Source organism: Neurospora tetraspora, assembly GCF_033439725.1.
Source record: "Neurospora tetraspora strain CBS 560.94 chromosome Unknown B0H65scaffold_2, whole genome shotgun sequence".
Lineage (NCBI taxonomy): Eukaryota > Fungi > Ascomycota > Sordariomycetes > Sordariales > Sordariaceae > Neurospora > Neurospora tetraspora.
The window spans coordinates 3,954,534-3,971,302 of record NW_026944384.1 but is presented as its reverse complement, the minus strand read 5'-3'; the positions used below and the strand labels follow the sequence as shown (position 1 = coordinate 3,971,302).

The window sequence follows — 16,769 nt, the reverse complement described above, 5'->3', positions numbered from 1 at the left end:
AGACCGCATATGAGGAAGAAGTGAGTAGGACGGGGGATGGGACCGACGAACAAGTGCGTTGGCATCCATATCCTCCCCCTCCTTTACACATCTCTTGCATTCATACCCTGTTCATGTCTCACTTCGAGGCCTCTCCCAGCGATAGTGGCAACAGAAGAAAGCTTGATGTCCAGTGGGCTCTCAGGACAAAAAGTGTCGAAGATCTGGACTCCGGCCGGGGACCAGGGAACGAACAAGAAAGGTTACGGCATGAGATGTGCTTGGCCGGGCGGGGGTCGGGGGCCGCACAAGGAATTCGAGATGACCTTGATGCAGGCCACGGGCTGACTTGATGCCTTTCTGAGCATGTTGCAGCAAGACTTTTGATCAGGTCGCCGACCTATATCCCTCTGGTTCAGTATCAGCCCTGGAACTGCAACTGGATTGTGGGTCTGCAGGACGTACAACGTAAGCCACAGAAGCGCCTGGTGTTCCCGTATTCCGGCACCGACTCCCTCATCGGTTGTGATCTCGATGGCGCCAGCTGCCAAAGGCTTCCACCAAGCCCAACACTCAGGCTTCAGGTGGGCCAGCCAACACGTTAAGAAGACAGTGGCATTGCATCTCCTTCCCTGATGTTAGGTCGGACTGATGGCAGGACTTCCTTCGCCGTGCAGAAGGCCCTTCCGGATGGACCGGGCAATATCCAGCCATCCAAAAACGCTGCTAGCCCAGCTGACCAACTTCTCAGCCGTTTAAGCAAGCGCCGATTCCATTGGGTGTCTCGGAGATGCGGATGCGGCGCATAGGATGGAGAAACCGTTAACCAACAGGCGGGACGAAAAACTAGGCCAATGGAAGCTGCCGTGATGGTATTGTCTTGAATGTCTAACGGCCACCATTCTGAAGTAGGAAGGGTAAGCAGATTCGAAGGGAGCGAGCTAGGTAGCGTTGGTTATTGATGCTCTCTTAGTCGAGTGGATCCATGTTTTACCATCAAGAGCATGGCAATGAGGCGGATCTTGCCAACGATTTGCGTAAGATTGGCGATATGACGCTTATGGAGAACGACAGTGTGTCCGTCGAAGTTCAAAACGGGGACTCCAGTCCCAACCACAATGAATGTGAACGCCTTCATGCCATCTTGCATGGAGTACGTCGAGGCGGCTCTGGGTTTGAGCTGGACAGGGGTTTGGGCGTTACAGGCATCCAATCGCTGACAGAAACGGCCCACGGAGACTTTTGTTGGTGAAGGTCATACCGCTAGCGGCACAACCAAGCGTATCATTCAATCTCGCGACCGCTCCTGCCACCAGAATGATAGGGTGGTCGGTCCCTCATGAGAATATCTTGCTGATGGGGTAGGGGCAATCGCATGGAGATAAATCTTGTATTCCGTGTGGAATTGAGCATCCACCGGCTAACTGGAGTTCGATCTCATCGTCGACTCGTTCATTCGATTAAGGCTTTCGGGTACGGTGGTGAAATATAATGAGCCACTATTCCATGTTAGTCAATCTTGTTACCACTGTCAGTTTCGAGAACTAGAGTAGGGAGTTATACTCACCTATGGTTACTTCTACCGTGGTGCTGCCGTATCCAAGGTTACATTTGCATTTCGCTCCGGTTCCAGCACTCGCAAGTTCATCGTCAAGAAGGTTTAGTGGAAGGCCAGGGTGACCGTCAAAACGACGGGGGGGGACCGTTACAGTGAGTGACGGGGAAGCCCCGTGAAGTGCTAGCAGGCATGCCCCCAGGCCGCTATTGTGGAGGTTTCAGGGCACTTCCTCCACCGGTACTACTATGCATACATAGCGACACCTCATCTCTTATCGGTTTCCGGTGTGTCTCGGTAGCTTATTGTCTCTGATGCGGGAAGTGTAACTTGTTTATCCCATCATCTTGTTGACTTGTTGAGGTTGGGTTGCCTTAGACTTGCTGCTCTCTTCTTCCCGCAGAGCGCAATGTAATGGCCGTTTTGGCAGCGTATTTGGATGATAATGGTTGGAGTGAGATGACCAGCGACAAGGGCGTTGAAGATTTCCCCATTTGGGCGTTAGGGCGTTAAAGCCTCAGCTGAACGCTCGCTAGAAATCGCCAGGAAAGGTTTAGGGGGCAGGGTGGGTGAGTGGACCGTATGCGACGGTAGGGATCGATAGCGGGCAAGGGGGTCGACAAGGGAATTACGGGCAACAGTCAAGGAACGCCACCTGGAAGATCTTCCTGCCATAATTGGACGCCTCTTGACCCGAAGCTGTGTGACAACGGTTTTTTGCGTCAACGCTAAAGAGCTTGGCGGACGGATCGCTCCCCTTCTTGGGTCCCAGGTCGCCGAGTCGGGCTTTAGCCACATGGTTTGAGGGAGGGTGGTGCCCGAGCCGCTGGCACGCAGCCGTATCGTATTCGTACCCAGTGCGCCAGTCCTGCCAGTGTGGCTGACTTGATTCCGTTTGGACCGTTTCCCCGGACTTCTGGTCCGTTCAGGTTCCGTGGATGGGGAAGCCCGTGGCTGTGGAGCAGTGTAATGGCACCGGCGAGTCGGCGACTGTTGCGAGCTTCGACTGGGAAGACAATGGACTCCTTCGAAAGACGGACTGGTGCCCAAGTCCGTCCGGGGATCGTCCCGTGGTAGTGGAGGTGACCTCTTTGCCCGGTTTCCGTCTCGCCCAGTCCCCAGTTTCAAGCATGCCGATGTTCCATGTGTGCTGGAGCTGCGACTGACATCAACACTCCAACGCCTCCGTTAGCGACATGTTGGGGGCGCACCTAAGCACGTCTAGCACCCGCTCGCTCCTCGGCATCTCATGGCTTGGATGGAGACGTGTGGAGCGATTATTCGCTGGCCTGGCCGATTCAGTCCAGCATGCCCAGATGTGGTAGTTGTACGCAAGCTCAGCAGGATCGCGACCATCCGGTATTCGGTGCAAGTTGCAGCCATTTCCTCGACACGGAATCTTTCCCTCGCTGTTCCGCCATCTTGGCAGCCTTGGATCGATATTAGTATGTGTGCGTTTGCTCTCTCTACAGTCGTTACTTGCAGGTTGCATTCGTACCGTGGTCATGGTGGAAACCTAGACTGCAGGCCGTGACGACAAGGCGATCGGAGGCAGATGAAACTGGAGACGGAAGTCCTTGAAGTCCAACCACTTCTCCCAGGCTCCCAGGTACTGCGAGAGCGAGACTCGACCGGAGTTGGAGTTGACGGACGGCGGGATGATGGTCTGGATTGGCAGTGGGGTAGTCGACGAGACGCAAATCATTGTTGCAATGCGGCTGCAAGTCATTTTGGTTGAATGGATATCGACAGCTTGGAGTGTCAGACTGTGTTGTGCCTGAGGTGGTCCTGTGCCCTGCCCTGCCCTAGGTAAGGTATCCTCAGTGTGCCCTGTGTCCATCACCGTCAGGTGCCAGTCTGCCAGAGCGACTCGAGTCCTCAGGGTACCATTCGACTGGGAAGGGTGACTGGGCTATAACGTGGTCCTGCTATGATTTGCCAAATTACAGCTGTTTCACTGGCTGCAGTCCGACCTCGAGGCCAAGGTATTATTGCGTAGACAAGGAAGGGACGACTTACCCCATATGCCGTGGTAGTATCATGAGTGAGATAGAGTGAGATAGTCGATATTATAGGGAAGGTACATTCCATATTGTCCAGGCCCCGACGATCCCGACGAGTTGGGACCACCGCGGGGAAAGGGCACAGCAACTTCCATCATGTTGAACAGAAGCTTGACTCGGAAGCTCAAGGCAGCCGTGATTGCTTCAGTGGGTTGCAACAAATCTGGTCAACGTCAAACGCGCCGCCGGGTGTTTGTTCCGTTTCTGCTATGATGTGAGCGGGAGTACAGTATCGTGTGTACAGTATAGGGTCGTTGAAGATGGTAGAGATGGGCTGCTTGTCCTGCTTAGTAGAGGCTAAACTTGCCCCGAGAATGTACGACATTATAAACACAGTAGAATTCTCATGTCTCAGGTTGGAAGCCACGCACCGGAGATATAGCCATGTCGAGAACCGCAGACATGCCTCCTCCGGCGCGAGCTTCGTTATACGGGCCTGGGGCTTCATTATCTTTACAATACGGCGCGGGCTCGGAGTGCTCCGTCCGGACATCGATTCCAATCACCATGCGAATTTGTTCGCTTGTTCGTCTCCTTTGCGTCCGATTTTTGTCGGTACGGTATGCGTCCAAGCGTTGCCAACTCTGGCTCGCTGACTGACACACTGCCTACATACTGTGCGTTAACCGTTGAGCTTTGGGGAGATGGACGCGCGCCGTTGTGTCCTCCGAACCCCTGCTCCGATGCATTTAACCGGTCGGGAACCCAAGTTACTGGATCGCTAGAATCCCGTCACGCTGATGACCTTTAAAGCCACTGCTCACACAACCCCTGGAGTTAATCAATTCTGTCCGGATTTAGCAACAAGCGGACGGAAAAACAGCGGAATCTCCCTCCCAAGCCGAGGCACGGAATTCACGACACCCTCAGATCCGGGCTTAGTGGGCTTGTAAAGGCCAAACGCCCGCTGTTTGCTAGCGCTCGGTTCGCCTTACTACCCCAGATCTCAAAGGTTACCGACATGTATACGTAGTAATGTCAAGATTGGTGCGATGGGTTAGCGATTCCCGCCGTGTAACCTAACTCACTTGAGTGCTTGGCCTGTCAGCGTTCACCCTGCCCTCTGTTTTCTTTCCTTTTTTCTCTTCTCCTTGGAGTTGGACCGAGCTGCCCACCGCCAGTTCGGCCTCGGCCAAGGAGAAAGAGTCAACTTGACTGCGAGCAGAGGGAACCACGGCATCAAGCATATCCGTCCTTAGGCATGTTTGGAAGAGGACATGCAAGATAATCCGCGGCAGCAAATCCGAGTCCTCGTCTACCGTAACAAAGATTCGCCAGGGGGGACGAAGACAGCCAATGTGTGTGAGCAGATGCATGGCTGACGAGAATAGGTACGGTACCAGGCCAGTGGGAAGGATGCCTGTGAGAGCGCTCTCTCACCCAGGCGCTCCAATATATACAGTAGCGCTGTGTAGGTACATACCGTGCTGTCCCTCTCCCATCTCACCCCGATTCCTCACCGGGGCAGTGGAATGGACGTCCCCAACACCGGGGTTTGGCATATCAGATGCAACCGACAGTTTGGGTGGGCGATGGATTGGACGGATCACGGACGCGGAGCGGAATGGTGTGGATGGACCGGGTTCAAGATTATCAAGCGAGCGCTCCCCGAGTTCAGTGGACGATTCGGGTTGGTTTTGGCGATCCTGCCTTCCCTGCTATTCTTGCTGTTGTGTTCCTGTTGAGTATCGACACCGGTAGGCCTATCTACCCAGAGGTAGGTAAGGGCCCCTTCGGTCTCCCGGTCCTGAACTGGGCTTTCTGCGATCGCTGAGCAAGGACTGGGCAATCGGACAGCGTCTGATCGTCACTCGAGGTCCCAGGCAGCACACAAGCTTCGGCTTTGGCAGTTCCCGGGAACGCCATGGTCAGGGTATGTACTGGACGGATGTGCTGTCAATATTATTGGATCGAGCGAATTGAGGGCTCGCAGCTTTACGGACATCAGGATGCGACCAAGTGCTACCTACGCAGCAGACACATCTCTAGGCACACGCAAATCAAACGCAGATTAGCACTCGTTTGTCACTTTACTGCGGATCATTGATCGAATAGACGGGAAAGGGTTGAATCAAACTTGCGCGTAGATTTGTCAATCCAGGGAAATGGCGTGGCTTAAGTTGTCTTGGGATTCATTGTGGTTGCGACCGGAAAAGGCGCTGTGAACAGAAGGACAGTGATTCGGTCGGCTGCCAACGAGGGACAACTGGCTGACCTGACCATCCAGCCAATCAGACCCAAGCAGCACTAACAATTTAGCAAGGTGCACGGGCTCCGGACTTGGACACTGAGGTTTCTCACGTGCCTCTTACCTCTCACCACTTCTCCAGTTTCAATAAACAGTGAGTGAGATGAGTTGGAGGCTCTGTCTTTCTCAGTTTATTTTTCCTTTTCGAATTATGCCTCCTCACCTCAATCCAGGGGCGGTTCGAATACGTGTCTTCAGGTACCTCCTCCACGCACGGATATCAGTTCCAGGGGCATACTGTCAAGCAAAACTAGGCCAGCATGGGCCCCCGGGCTTGTCTAGACAGACTCACCGTTTTCATTACAGCCCCTACCGGTACCGGTAGACGTCATAGTGGGACTGACCGTTTTGGTCTTTGCTCGCTTTCCGTAACCGGTACTGGCTGCGCTAAAGGTGGGCACCCCAGTGCATTCAGGTTGCGTTAGCTTACGGTAGCATATCAGACAAGGGGCGGTCCTGGACTCTCAGACATCGAATTAGGTCAAGGAAGCCACTGGCATTTTTCAGACTCCGCCAGCAAGGTATCTGCACAGTCTTGTCAACCGGAAGTAGAGACGAGCTTTACGAATTCTGGACAAGATAAACGAGTTTTGGTCCGCGCTGCCTGCGTTGTAAGGGGCTGAGAAGTGGACGGCCTGGTATGCGGAATCCCATCTCGTACTATGTACACCAATTGACCCCTGGCTGAGACTCGTACCGGAAGTGGAAATCTGTTCCTTCAAACGGGGGGGGGAGGTCCAGTCGTGACTTGCACTTGGGTACCTGCAAGTGAAATGGTCTAGCCGATACCCAGCAGGCTAGTACATACATGACATTTTGGGCCTGCGCCCAACTTCTTCTTCCTCGCATCCCGTCATCTACTAGCGTCCGTCGGTGGCATTAGACCGTCTCAGAACATCATCCCACACACCACTTCAGATCGGCCAGTCATCTTATATGCCTCGTTCCCTTTTAACTACTTTATCTTCCCCCCCATCCCCAACCTCCATCCCACACCACCTTCAACCATCCATCAAACATCCATCACAGTCATCGACATCCACCCCGATTCGACATCAACAAAGCACCACACAAGGACAACATTATCAATCTCCATCGCCACCAACACCAAAACTGTCGTCCACTTCTTCGACATTTTCGACCATCATGTCTAACATGCCCGACCAACGGAGAGGTCCCTGGTCAGCAGGGGAGGATCAGCGACTCATCAAGTTGGTCAAGGACCTAGGACCGGGAAACTGGGTCAACGTTGCCCGCATTCTCGGAACCAGAACCCCCAAGCAGTGCCGAGAGCGATGGCATCAAAACCTGAAGCCAGGGCTGAACCACGGACCTATGACACAGGAAGAGGCCGCTATCATCGTTAGAGAGGTGGATCTGAAGGGCCCACGCTGGGCAGACATTGCCAGGAAGCTCCAGGGTCGCAGCGACAACGCCGTCAAGAACTATTGGAATGGCCTCAACAACCGCAAGAAGAACCAGCTAAGGAGACAGAGCGCACCAAGACGCGTGTCTGCCTCCGACGTTCTAAGAAGCAGCCCCGGACAACCGCCAAGAGCACACATGCAGCGCCCCATCAGATATCCCCAGGACATCTACACGGGATCGAGGAGGCCATCCAGCCCCAGCAGCTTCAACGACAGCCTTCATCACCGCGTCCATGAGTCCATCGAGTGGTTCCCTTCTAGGCCGCAGCAGCAGCAACAGCAGCAGGCTCGATGCACCACTCCCTTCACTCCTTCCTTCCCTCCATCACATACCTTCCCCACTACCGATGGATATCATGATGGAAACGAGTGCCAAAATGACAACACTCTGCGGCTCTTGACACCACCTACATCAAGGCGGCTTGCCCCATTCAGCACCTTGCCCTCTCCCACTACCTCATCCATCGGAGACTTGGATGAGTTTGATCGCCGACAGCTAGCGGCTTTCGCACCACCTGCGGCCTACCGTCGTCCCAGTCTTCCTTTCCCTCAGCAGTCATCAATGGGATACTTCCCTTCTGCCACCGAGTACCTCCCAACGGCTCCTAGCTCGCCTATTGCCTTGGTTCAACGAGACGAGAAGAACCATGCCAGGATTCCTGTCACGAGTCTCCTGTGCTCTTAAGCAAATGGAAGACAATAACAACCATCCACTACAAACAAATATCATAACATCCTAAGAGCCACGGGCTAACGAGTGTATCGAAGCGTGAGCATGATAACATGTGGTAAGTTTTCCTGATCATGATCCCCTTCTCAAGCAAGCACGAAACTAACATGGTATATCAGATCAGAACAATGTAAAGCATCCACCCTGAGCTTGATGGTGGCATCACCGCACTCAAGGGGCTTCATCTGTTTTCACAGCTCAATCATCATCAATGTACCATGACTGGTAATTAACAGGAAAAGGAAGGAATCAAAAACTGGGCTGGGCATAGCGGATGGATAGAACACATTACGCACCCCCGCACTACCTACAATCAGGTAGTCAGTCGGTGTTTTCCTTTTCATCTTTTGTTGTATCAAGGGTCGGATGGCCTGATGAACGGACGGACGGACGGACGAGAACATTTCTTTATTGTTGAGATACCCCCACATCAGCAGATGATTTACTGCATGTTGTATTCCAAATCAAAAGAAGAATCAATCGGTCAAATCAACCAAAGATCAAACCAAACTAGAGTGCAGTCTGCTCTTGCTTGTTCTATCTTGTCCTGTGTCTGCGTCCAACAGTAAAAAAGTGAACATGATTGCGAGTTGATCCAGCCGGTGAGCTGATAAATTGGCTTACGACTTTGCATACCAAAAGACTCCGTACCTAACCAAGGGGTCATCCGTAGGTTCATTCATGACATGACCCCAGTCCTTACCAGCGTTCAGAAAAATGCCCGTTTCTTGTGTTCCCGTTATACGAACTAGGATACCTCAAGTAGAGAAAAATGTCGTGTTATACGAGACCCTCCCCCCCTCCCCGGGTTCAAGTGTTCAATGTTCAGGTTGAGGTTGTGCAACCAACTACCCAGGAACTGCAAATTGCTAAATTTAGATCACACACACACACAACAAATCGGTTGCCTCTGCAATTCTAATCTCCCCCCTCTTACCTTTGTGTTTTTGATTCTGGCGTTGTGAGTCTGGCGTATTTTTTTTTTTTCGAACGCCTCCTTGTTCTTCTCATCTTCGATGGTACAGCTTCTTTTAATCCCCGATTTTCCGATTTTTCGAAGATTTGTGTTAGACATATGTATTCACGGTAGGAAATGTTTTGTTTCTCGGTGTTCACTTCCTTTTCCCGATAAATCAGAAAAGGGTAAGTTTGACCGAGGATGATGACCACCGACAACTTCACACACAAGTCACCAACAGCAACAACAACAACAACAACAACAACCGCACACCGATTTCATGAGGAAAAAAAATCACAAAGAGCTCCACATAGTAGGCTGAGGAAAAACCATGCGAACTAGAGATAACTGAACTGAAACCACATGCTACTGCTTGACAACGGAAATTTGACGTCATTCCGAAAGGGGGAGGGGCCGGCAACTCGGATGGAGAACGAGAGGGTTGAGGAGTCGGGAATAAAGGAAAGGAAAGGAAGGAGTGGAAGGAGCGGACACTAAGCATTGGCACTAGCAACGGTGAAGCTAGTTTCACTTTGCTCCTAACGAACTGCATGAAGCGGAACGGTTTTTTGTTGTGTGTGTGTGTGTGTGTCCACTGTTCGTGTTCGCGATGCGGGAAATGGTAGTTAGTTAGTTTGGTTAGGTTTGGGCACTAGCCCGTGCGTACCTTTACACCGGAGATGTTGGAAATGTCGGTGTTTTGTGGGTTACATATGCACGACGGCGAGTTCCATAGTCTACGGGACTCCATCATGGCATTCTTCATTCTTGAAAGGTGGTTCTGATTGTGGTTCTGAATGTGGTTCCTGTGCTTGTGGTGGTTGTGTGTGGTCTGTGAGACGACCGGAGTTGGATCCGAAACCAAAAACGCTCGCTCAAAACTGCAAAACAACCCCCAATTCAAAAACTTCATCCCCGGTCTGGATGAGCGACAGGGGTCATGGGCCCGGAGACATATAAAAACTCTGAAGGGGTTCAGCTCACCCACTCGGCTTTACAAAAACGGAGCATGATAGACAACGACGGGGTAGCTGAAGGGTAAACTTAGTACATAGATTTCGGTCGATCGGGTTACATGTGGGCAGCATGGGCGAGATTGAACAAGGGGTTATGGTAATGGGGGATGGGGATGGGGATGGGGATGGGGGATGGGACCCGGCAAGCTGAGATTGTGAGATGATGCCCGAAGAAAGAGGGGCAGATAAGCTTTCAACGGCCTGAACGGTGCCGGAAAATGCCACTGTCGCCGAGATAGCGCTGCGAAAAATGGAAGTTGCCGGTTAGCAATTAGTTAGCAAAAGTTACCTAGAAACATCGATATGAAGATCTGAGTTTAGGGTGGGGAACTTGGTGATTTCTCGGTATACCATCGGGTTTATTGACAAAGTTCGGAGATATAACAGAAAAAAAAAATATCTCTCGGTTTGTAACTCAGCGTGAGGATAACACTGTGCAGCTACCTTCCATTTCCCACGAGTCACCGCAATGAATTACTATGGAGGTGTGGCCATGAGTAAGGTACCTCTAAGCAAGCTTTCCTGGCCCAAACGAAAAGTCGGTGATAGTGATGGATTTTTTAGACTGGTTTGCCTTCCAGCTTCCTGCCTGTCAGCAATGGTGGCCTGGGCGGGTATTTTGCTCGGCCTAGTGTGGAAGTTCGCGAGCGTGTTGGCGCCCAGGATTCTGCCAGGAACACGTTAAACCGTCATCAAACCGAAACCGAAAACCCAAGAGGGAGGTGTGGCTCGGTGGGTAAAAGGGGGCATGACGGGACTGTAGATCCCTCCCCACAATTCGTAACGGTGTTCCAGTTGATGGCATCGCTGTGGTGTGGACTTGTGAACGAGCTTCTTCCTTCATTTCCTTTTTAGTCTCGATCTCTGCAGCGCTGGAGAAGGCATTGGGATCGGACTCCATAGTTGGATCCATATTGTGGGACTATCGACTATATCGTGCACTAGATTATCGTGGGACTTTCATGAATCGCCTCGTGGAGATGATGCCCTTGTTCATGATGCCCATGGGAGCCATGCGTGACGTTCATGTCGATGCTGATGCTGATGTCTCGATGCCTGCACATCTTCACCATTTGCCATCCATTCACCCGCTCTGACACCATGGGAACCGGGGGTGACCCAACCCGGACACGGATGCATGAGATGGAACTTTGAACGGGCATGATGAGACTGTTACGGTGTGAGTTTGCGAGGGTTACTGCCCGCCCGTGCCGTTGCGGTGGAAGGACGGCCAGTGTTTTCTAGACTGGAGCGCATAAGAGTTCCCCGACCGCACGCAGTCCCAGGTCCCGTCCCGTCCATCTGTATGTGGCACGGGCGCCAGAGCCGTACCGGCGGATCGGCTCCCTTTTCTGGCGGGGGTCCAGACTCGACAGGGTTGCAACGCGGACGTCAGAGCGTCACTGATTGATCGACGTGAACGGCCAACATTCCCAATCCAGTTTCGGACGAACCGTCTTCTCTCTTGGGGACCTCGTTTCCGTTTTCCTGAACCGTTTTACCGTTGGTCTGTGAACTCGATTCAGTGTTTCTCTCTCTCTTTTCTTCACAACACAGTGAGCGAGTGAGTTACACACACCAAACCCATTCTTCCACCATGCAGCCCCTATCCAATCCAGAGTCAACTGAAGCGAATTCCGAAGTTCCTTAGGCGAGTGTCTTATTGGCTGTCAATTGCAGAGAAGCTCGAGAACGTTCAGGCGTTGACAGCAACATCCAACATCCTAGCATCGCATCACCTTCCCACCATCAGGGTACCAGTAGCAGTAGCCCAGCCTATATCAGGCTCTCGATATTTGTTCCTGTTCGAGAACTGAACAGCACTCGACAGGACGAGCAGCCAGAGTGGATGAAGGCACCACTAACAGGACCCCGCGTTACAAGCCGATACACATACGAATCCGAAACCGACATCAAGGACACCCAGAAAGGGAGCGGCCGCGGCAAGGGGGCCGGCCATTACAGAGTCGAAATGTAAAAACTTGGGGACGATAAAACGGTTGTGTTAAGAGCCAGGATCCAGCTCTCGTCGGCAGCCGCAAGGTGGTGGTTGAGGTGGGACGAGACACGACGGGGGGGGTTGACGCCCCAACCCATGAAGCGGGGACCAAGTGCAACGTCGGGAACGCCAGGTCGGCGACCTCGCGCAACGTCGACATCACCAAACGTACCCAAACGTCTGTGCTCCCCGCTGTAGATCCCGCAAATGCAATGTAAATATTGCATTGGCTATTCTCGGCGCTCCAGCACGAAGAGCGCCCTGTCCCTGTTCTGCATCACAACACTCCCATCACCGTCGTCACTAATTCGACGGATTACGCATTTCCCTCGCAAGTATACCTGTATACGTAGGATGCCGTTTTACCCAAAGACGAGCACCTAACCCATTTTAACCCATTCTATCCATGCAAGATCGCACCTTCAGATCCGGCCGACGTGACACGAGAGTGGCCTTTTGTTGCCGGAATCCATGCACACATACGGTAGAATCCGTACGCACATACGGTAACCCACTCTAAGCCAACACGGTCACCAAAAACCACCAAGTTTTGCACTCGCCTCACGAAATCTCCATCGTCTTTCACGAGGTTATTCGAAGTTGGAAATTCGGCCATTTGTCTACCTCTAGCTGAGAACTGGGCCTTGCTGCAAATGCTGGGGAGGGTGTTGAAGGCTGCGTTGTGTAAGGCTTGGAGGTCCTGGCTTTAAGGTACTTGCCCCATCATATCTTCGTGCAAGCGAAGACTGCCCACCAAACGGTCCATCTCTGCGGGTAGCACTGAAGATAGTGCCATAACTATAGGACCTTGCTTATACCGCGTTGCCGGTGCAAATGAGTTCCGTGAGCCATCTGTTGTTGATTAGTAGGGAGGATGAACTTAAAGCTCTCGTCGTCGTCGTCGAGCGACTTAAGGTTCGTGGTTAGGACTCTGATTGGCTGCACACCCTTAAAAAGTGGGTTTACCGTATGTGCGTACGGATTCTACCGTATGTGTGCATGGATTTCGTTTGGTTGCTGGTCCTCCACGCCTTGGATTTCCTCCATTGGTCCATCGACCCGATATCATTCATGCGACTGGATGACTGACTGACTGGATGGATGGAACCTGAACCATTTTTTGCGCTTCCAACGACCACCACGACAAGTCCAACAAAGCCCGCCGATTTTAGTCCCAACGGTGTCGGTTACTAGCTTGCGCCTGGCAAGGCACACACAAACGAGAAACACAGTTTTGTTTGTTCTCACCAACAACAAAATACATTGTTGACAAGCCCCCCGAGCCCCCCGATCGGGTTGAAGCCCGGAGAGATACCCCCCTTGTTGCCATGTGCGTCGCACGAAGAGAGCGCCTCCGTTCTTGCAACAAGTACAGTCTCACCTTGAACACAGTGTCGCTGGCCCCTCAAACGGACCGAAAAGCAGGCTCTCACCGTTATTGACCGTGGCACCCTTGCGCGGCGCCTGGTATCCAAGCATCCTTCTGGGAGTCGTGACCCCCGCGATTGGTAGGGGGGGAGATCAGATGCAAGGGCCAATACCAGACAAAACGGTGCACTAGGCAATGTCAACAACGCTTTCGGGAATCCCATTCTGCGCAGCAAACCCACTCTCGCGCATGGGAGGTTCAGCAGGACAAGGGGGTGAGAAGGGACAGCTCCATCGTTCTTCCTAAGTTCCATGCTCCGTCTTTTTGACCCTCTTTGCTGGGCGAGGGGTCTTGTGTGTACCACTGTACCACAACGTGTGCTTGGTTCCCTTTCCGCACCTGTCGGTGCCCGGTGTACCTACTGCTCGGCGCGCAGCGATCACCAGGCCAGGCCTCTCGCCAGCCAGCAGCCAGGTACCCAGGGTTCCCCCAGGACCCAGGCCCGATGTGTTTCGGTATGAGGCGTCCGTTACGAGACTGCCGAAGAGCGGCGCCTATCTCGTCATCTACCAGGTTTCAGTTCGCGGATCTAGATGTATCCGAAAGAGGATCCCCGATAGGGATTGGTCGAGAATGGGCCTTTTCCGACCTGACCTATCGTACGCCCTTGTTTGGTCCCTAAAGGGTTCCTCACCTGTCCCCTAGCTACTGGATATTCCAACAGCCTCATGGCCGAGAAGTAATCGAACTAAACGAACGGCCGAACCCCGAGCAACAACGGACCTCTATCCCACCCCCATCACCCGGTGGAGGTGGAGATGCTAAATTGATATCCAACAATGAATCAACCTCTATTCCACCCCCATCATCCGGTGGAGGTGGAGATACTGAATTGATATCCAACAATGGATCGGGAAATCAAAAAGATGGATACAAACGATCTTACCTTACAATCCCATCAACAAGCCTTTTACCATCATGCTTTCGTCATCGAAGACGTTGCTAGTGCAAAGTCGGTGAAAGTGGGATGAGACATCACCGGAGAGTCCCCTTGTTGTTGTACCGACCATCCGTTTCCCAGCACCGGCAACAGTCGGTACCGACCGCCATTCACATGGGGAAAAAATGTCCATCATGTTCAACGTTACACTCCTGCCCGGCTGCAAACTATTCACACAAGAGACTTTCATGTTTACACTATCGAAAGGAAGATTACCCACCGGCAAGGAAGCCCGGTCCCGACTCGGCGGCAGCTGCTATTGATGACATCCACACGGCACCTACTAGCTACTTCGTAAATAGTTCTCGGTGATAGACGTTATACGCACACAATACCGACCAACCAGCAGTAAGTTGATGAGCAGCAACAAAACCTTGTGTCACCAAATCTGCCTCAATTTTTGACTTTGGTGTGAGGTGTGTCCCGCTGCAAACAAGCGTCAAGCGTTGTTGCACCAACAGAGATCCAGTGGGACTCCGTGTCTGTGCTTGTGCTATGGTGACAATTGACAATAATTCTATCGAATGTCTCTTCTTGATAAGCAAGAACCACTACAGGTTATCAAACCACCGAACAATCATCACTTTGTGGAAGTTGTGGTCATAGCACCAAACAACAACCAAGGGTGTATGTATTGTTGTGACCGAGTTGCATCACTACAATGCACTGCAATAGCAGGACAGGGTACTTAAGCACAAGTTTCAAGGGACAAAAATATCCCCTTGTGGTGTAGTTGGATATCACGTTCGGCTGTAATTGTACGATTGTATACCGAAAGGTCACCGGCTCGATTCCGGTCGAGGGGAAATCTTTTTGCATCTTTTTTTTCTTTTCTCTTCTCTCTTTTTTGCTTTTTGGCTTTTTCATCCTCCTTCCTCTTACAACGAACCTTCCTCTATTGTCCCAAAACGCGGAATTCTGGAGAGCTGAAACCGGAATTTTTCCGTTTCCCCTTGTTTGCTTGCTTGTTTTTTTGCTTTTGTCGTTTTTTTCTTCTTCTGTTTCCAAATCTCGGATTTGCCCTTATGGCTCTCTCTTTCTTTTTTTCTTTTGCTATTTCATTCCCTTGGCTTTTTCGAACCTTTTGACTCTGTATCATACTCTCGTTTCATCATCGGACTTTCTCCACTTCTTTCGCACGATCTCACTTTCAGATCTCATGGTGTATTTATTTTCGATCACAATGGTATGTAATTTCAGATGTGCATAGTGCACTGTACGTACCTTAACCATGGAGATACGATGACCGTTTCGCGAACCCCTATCCAGTATAATCCCATCCTTGCCGCCATCATCATTGCACATGACAACATCTTTGCTTCTTCCACCCATGATACATACTGCCTGCTTTACCTGCCTAAGTACAGGGCCTGTCTATCTGCTGGGCATCACATGCCTACCTAATACGTAGTGATAGCCGATAGCGGCGCATATTCCGTCCTTGCCGCCTTGCGCCGTCACTGCACTAGATATTTTTCGGTCCCGGGGCTATGGTTGTGGTTACGAGCTTCTTCATCAGTCCGCACTCTCCTTCCTTCCTCTTCCGGGGTACGCTTTCCTAGGTACTCATCCATCCACACACGGCCCGGACGGGTACCGACTTGCCACTCCAGGCTATCTACCGGGTAAGAGAACCATAGCCAGCATTCCATGTACTGCAATGTCAAATATTAAGGTAGGCATCCAAGTAATGAGTGAGTGTCTCCAGGTCCCAATCACCACTCGTAAGAACTCAAGGACAAGGACTTAGAAGGAAGAGATGGCGAGACCCACTTTACCCCTGACACTTTCTATTGACTTCACGGCGGAGAGCCTCTTCAGAGTTCGGGAAGTATTTCTTTTAACGGAGGAGCCCGTGTTCGTTTGTTCTCATGACCGAAATTCTTGACGGGCTGGTACATGGCGTGAATGAAACGTTACGTGAAGGGTATAAGTGTGAAGTCAACGATGTGAAGTGAAGTGTCTGTTACGTATGTATATACAGCTGGACATCGTAGATATATCCCTCTGCCTCAGCTATCTACACAACACCTACTTAGGTACATAACCTACTCACTCGCGAGGCCTCAAGAAGTCGTCTCAAAACGAAAAGCCGAGAGACCCATTAGATAGATAGACAGTATGAAATTTAGGTTCCTCCGTGAAGTCCCGAGGTAGTGGAGGTAAGTAAGTACCTACTCAGCGCCGGTACTCCCTTCCCATAGAGAGGGCCAGACAAGTTCGCCACTCACTTTGTTCACGTTTAAACCGGAGACACTAGTCCTTCATTCACATGCCTCAGCGTGGACCGTGAATATCTCAAGTCTTTTTGCCACTTGACTGTTCAAAGGTACATCGCAGGTGTGTGTGTGTGTGTGTGTGTGTGTGTGGACATTTAGTCTAGTGAGAAAAGACGGACACTACGCCGAGTTTCTGAATCTCGAGC

The 16,769-nt window shown here is 51.7% G+C and overlaps 3 protein-coding genes and 1 non-coding gene across 4 annotated transcripts; 3 read left to right on the top strand and 1 right to left on the bottom strand.

Annotated features, from left to right (window-relative positions):
- Positions 1-1,667: 1,667 nt before the first annotated feature.
- On the bottom strand, positions 1,668-3,226 carry B0H65DRAFT_115319 (uncharacterized protein). Its single transcript, XM_062820643.1, has 2 exons — positions 2,746-3,226; positions 1,668-2,690 (listed from the first exon to the last, which is right to left on the bottom strand). The coding sequence occupies exons 1-2, from the start codon at positions 3,039-3,041 to the stop codon at positions 2,036-2,038; spliced, it is 951 nt and encodes a 316-aa protein (XP_062684647.1). The 5' UTR covers positions 3,042-3,226; the 3' UTR covers positions 1,668-2,035.
- A 3,765-nt stretch (positions 3,227-6,991) lies between these two features.
- B0H65DRAFT_506776 (putative regulator of conidiation) lies at positions 6,992-7,957 on the top strand (the record flags this gene model as incomplete). Its single annotated transcript, XM_062828089.1, has 1 exon — positions 6,992-7,957. One exon carries the CDS (start codon positions 6,992-6,994, stop codon positions 7,955-7,957), a length of 966 nt encoding a protein of 321 aa, XP_062684646.1.
- Positions 7,958-9,738: 1,781 nt separating this feature from the next.
- B0H65DRAFT_457618 (uncharacterized protein) lies at positions 9,739-10,189 on the top strand. The gene has a single exon (XM_062826363.1). The coding sequence runs from the start codon at positions 9,758-9,760 to the stop codon at positions 9,971-9,973; it is 216 nt and encodes a 71-aa protein (XP_062684645.1). The 5' UTR covers positions 9,739-9,757; the 3' UTR covers positions 9,974-10,189.
- A 4,873-nt stretch (positions 10,190-15,062) lies between these two features.
- Positions 15,063-15,150, top strand: B0H65DRAFT_t126. The gene has a single exon. It is a non-coding gene; the product is annotated as a tRNA-Tyr (tRNA).
- The last annotated feature ends 1,619 nt before the right edge of the window (positions 15,151-16,769 follow it).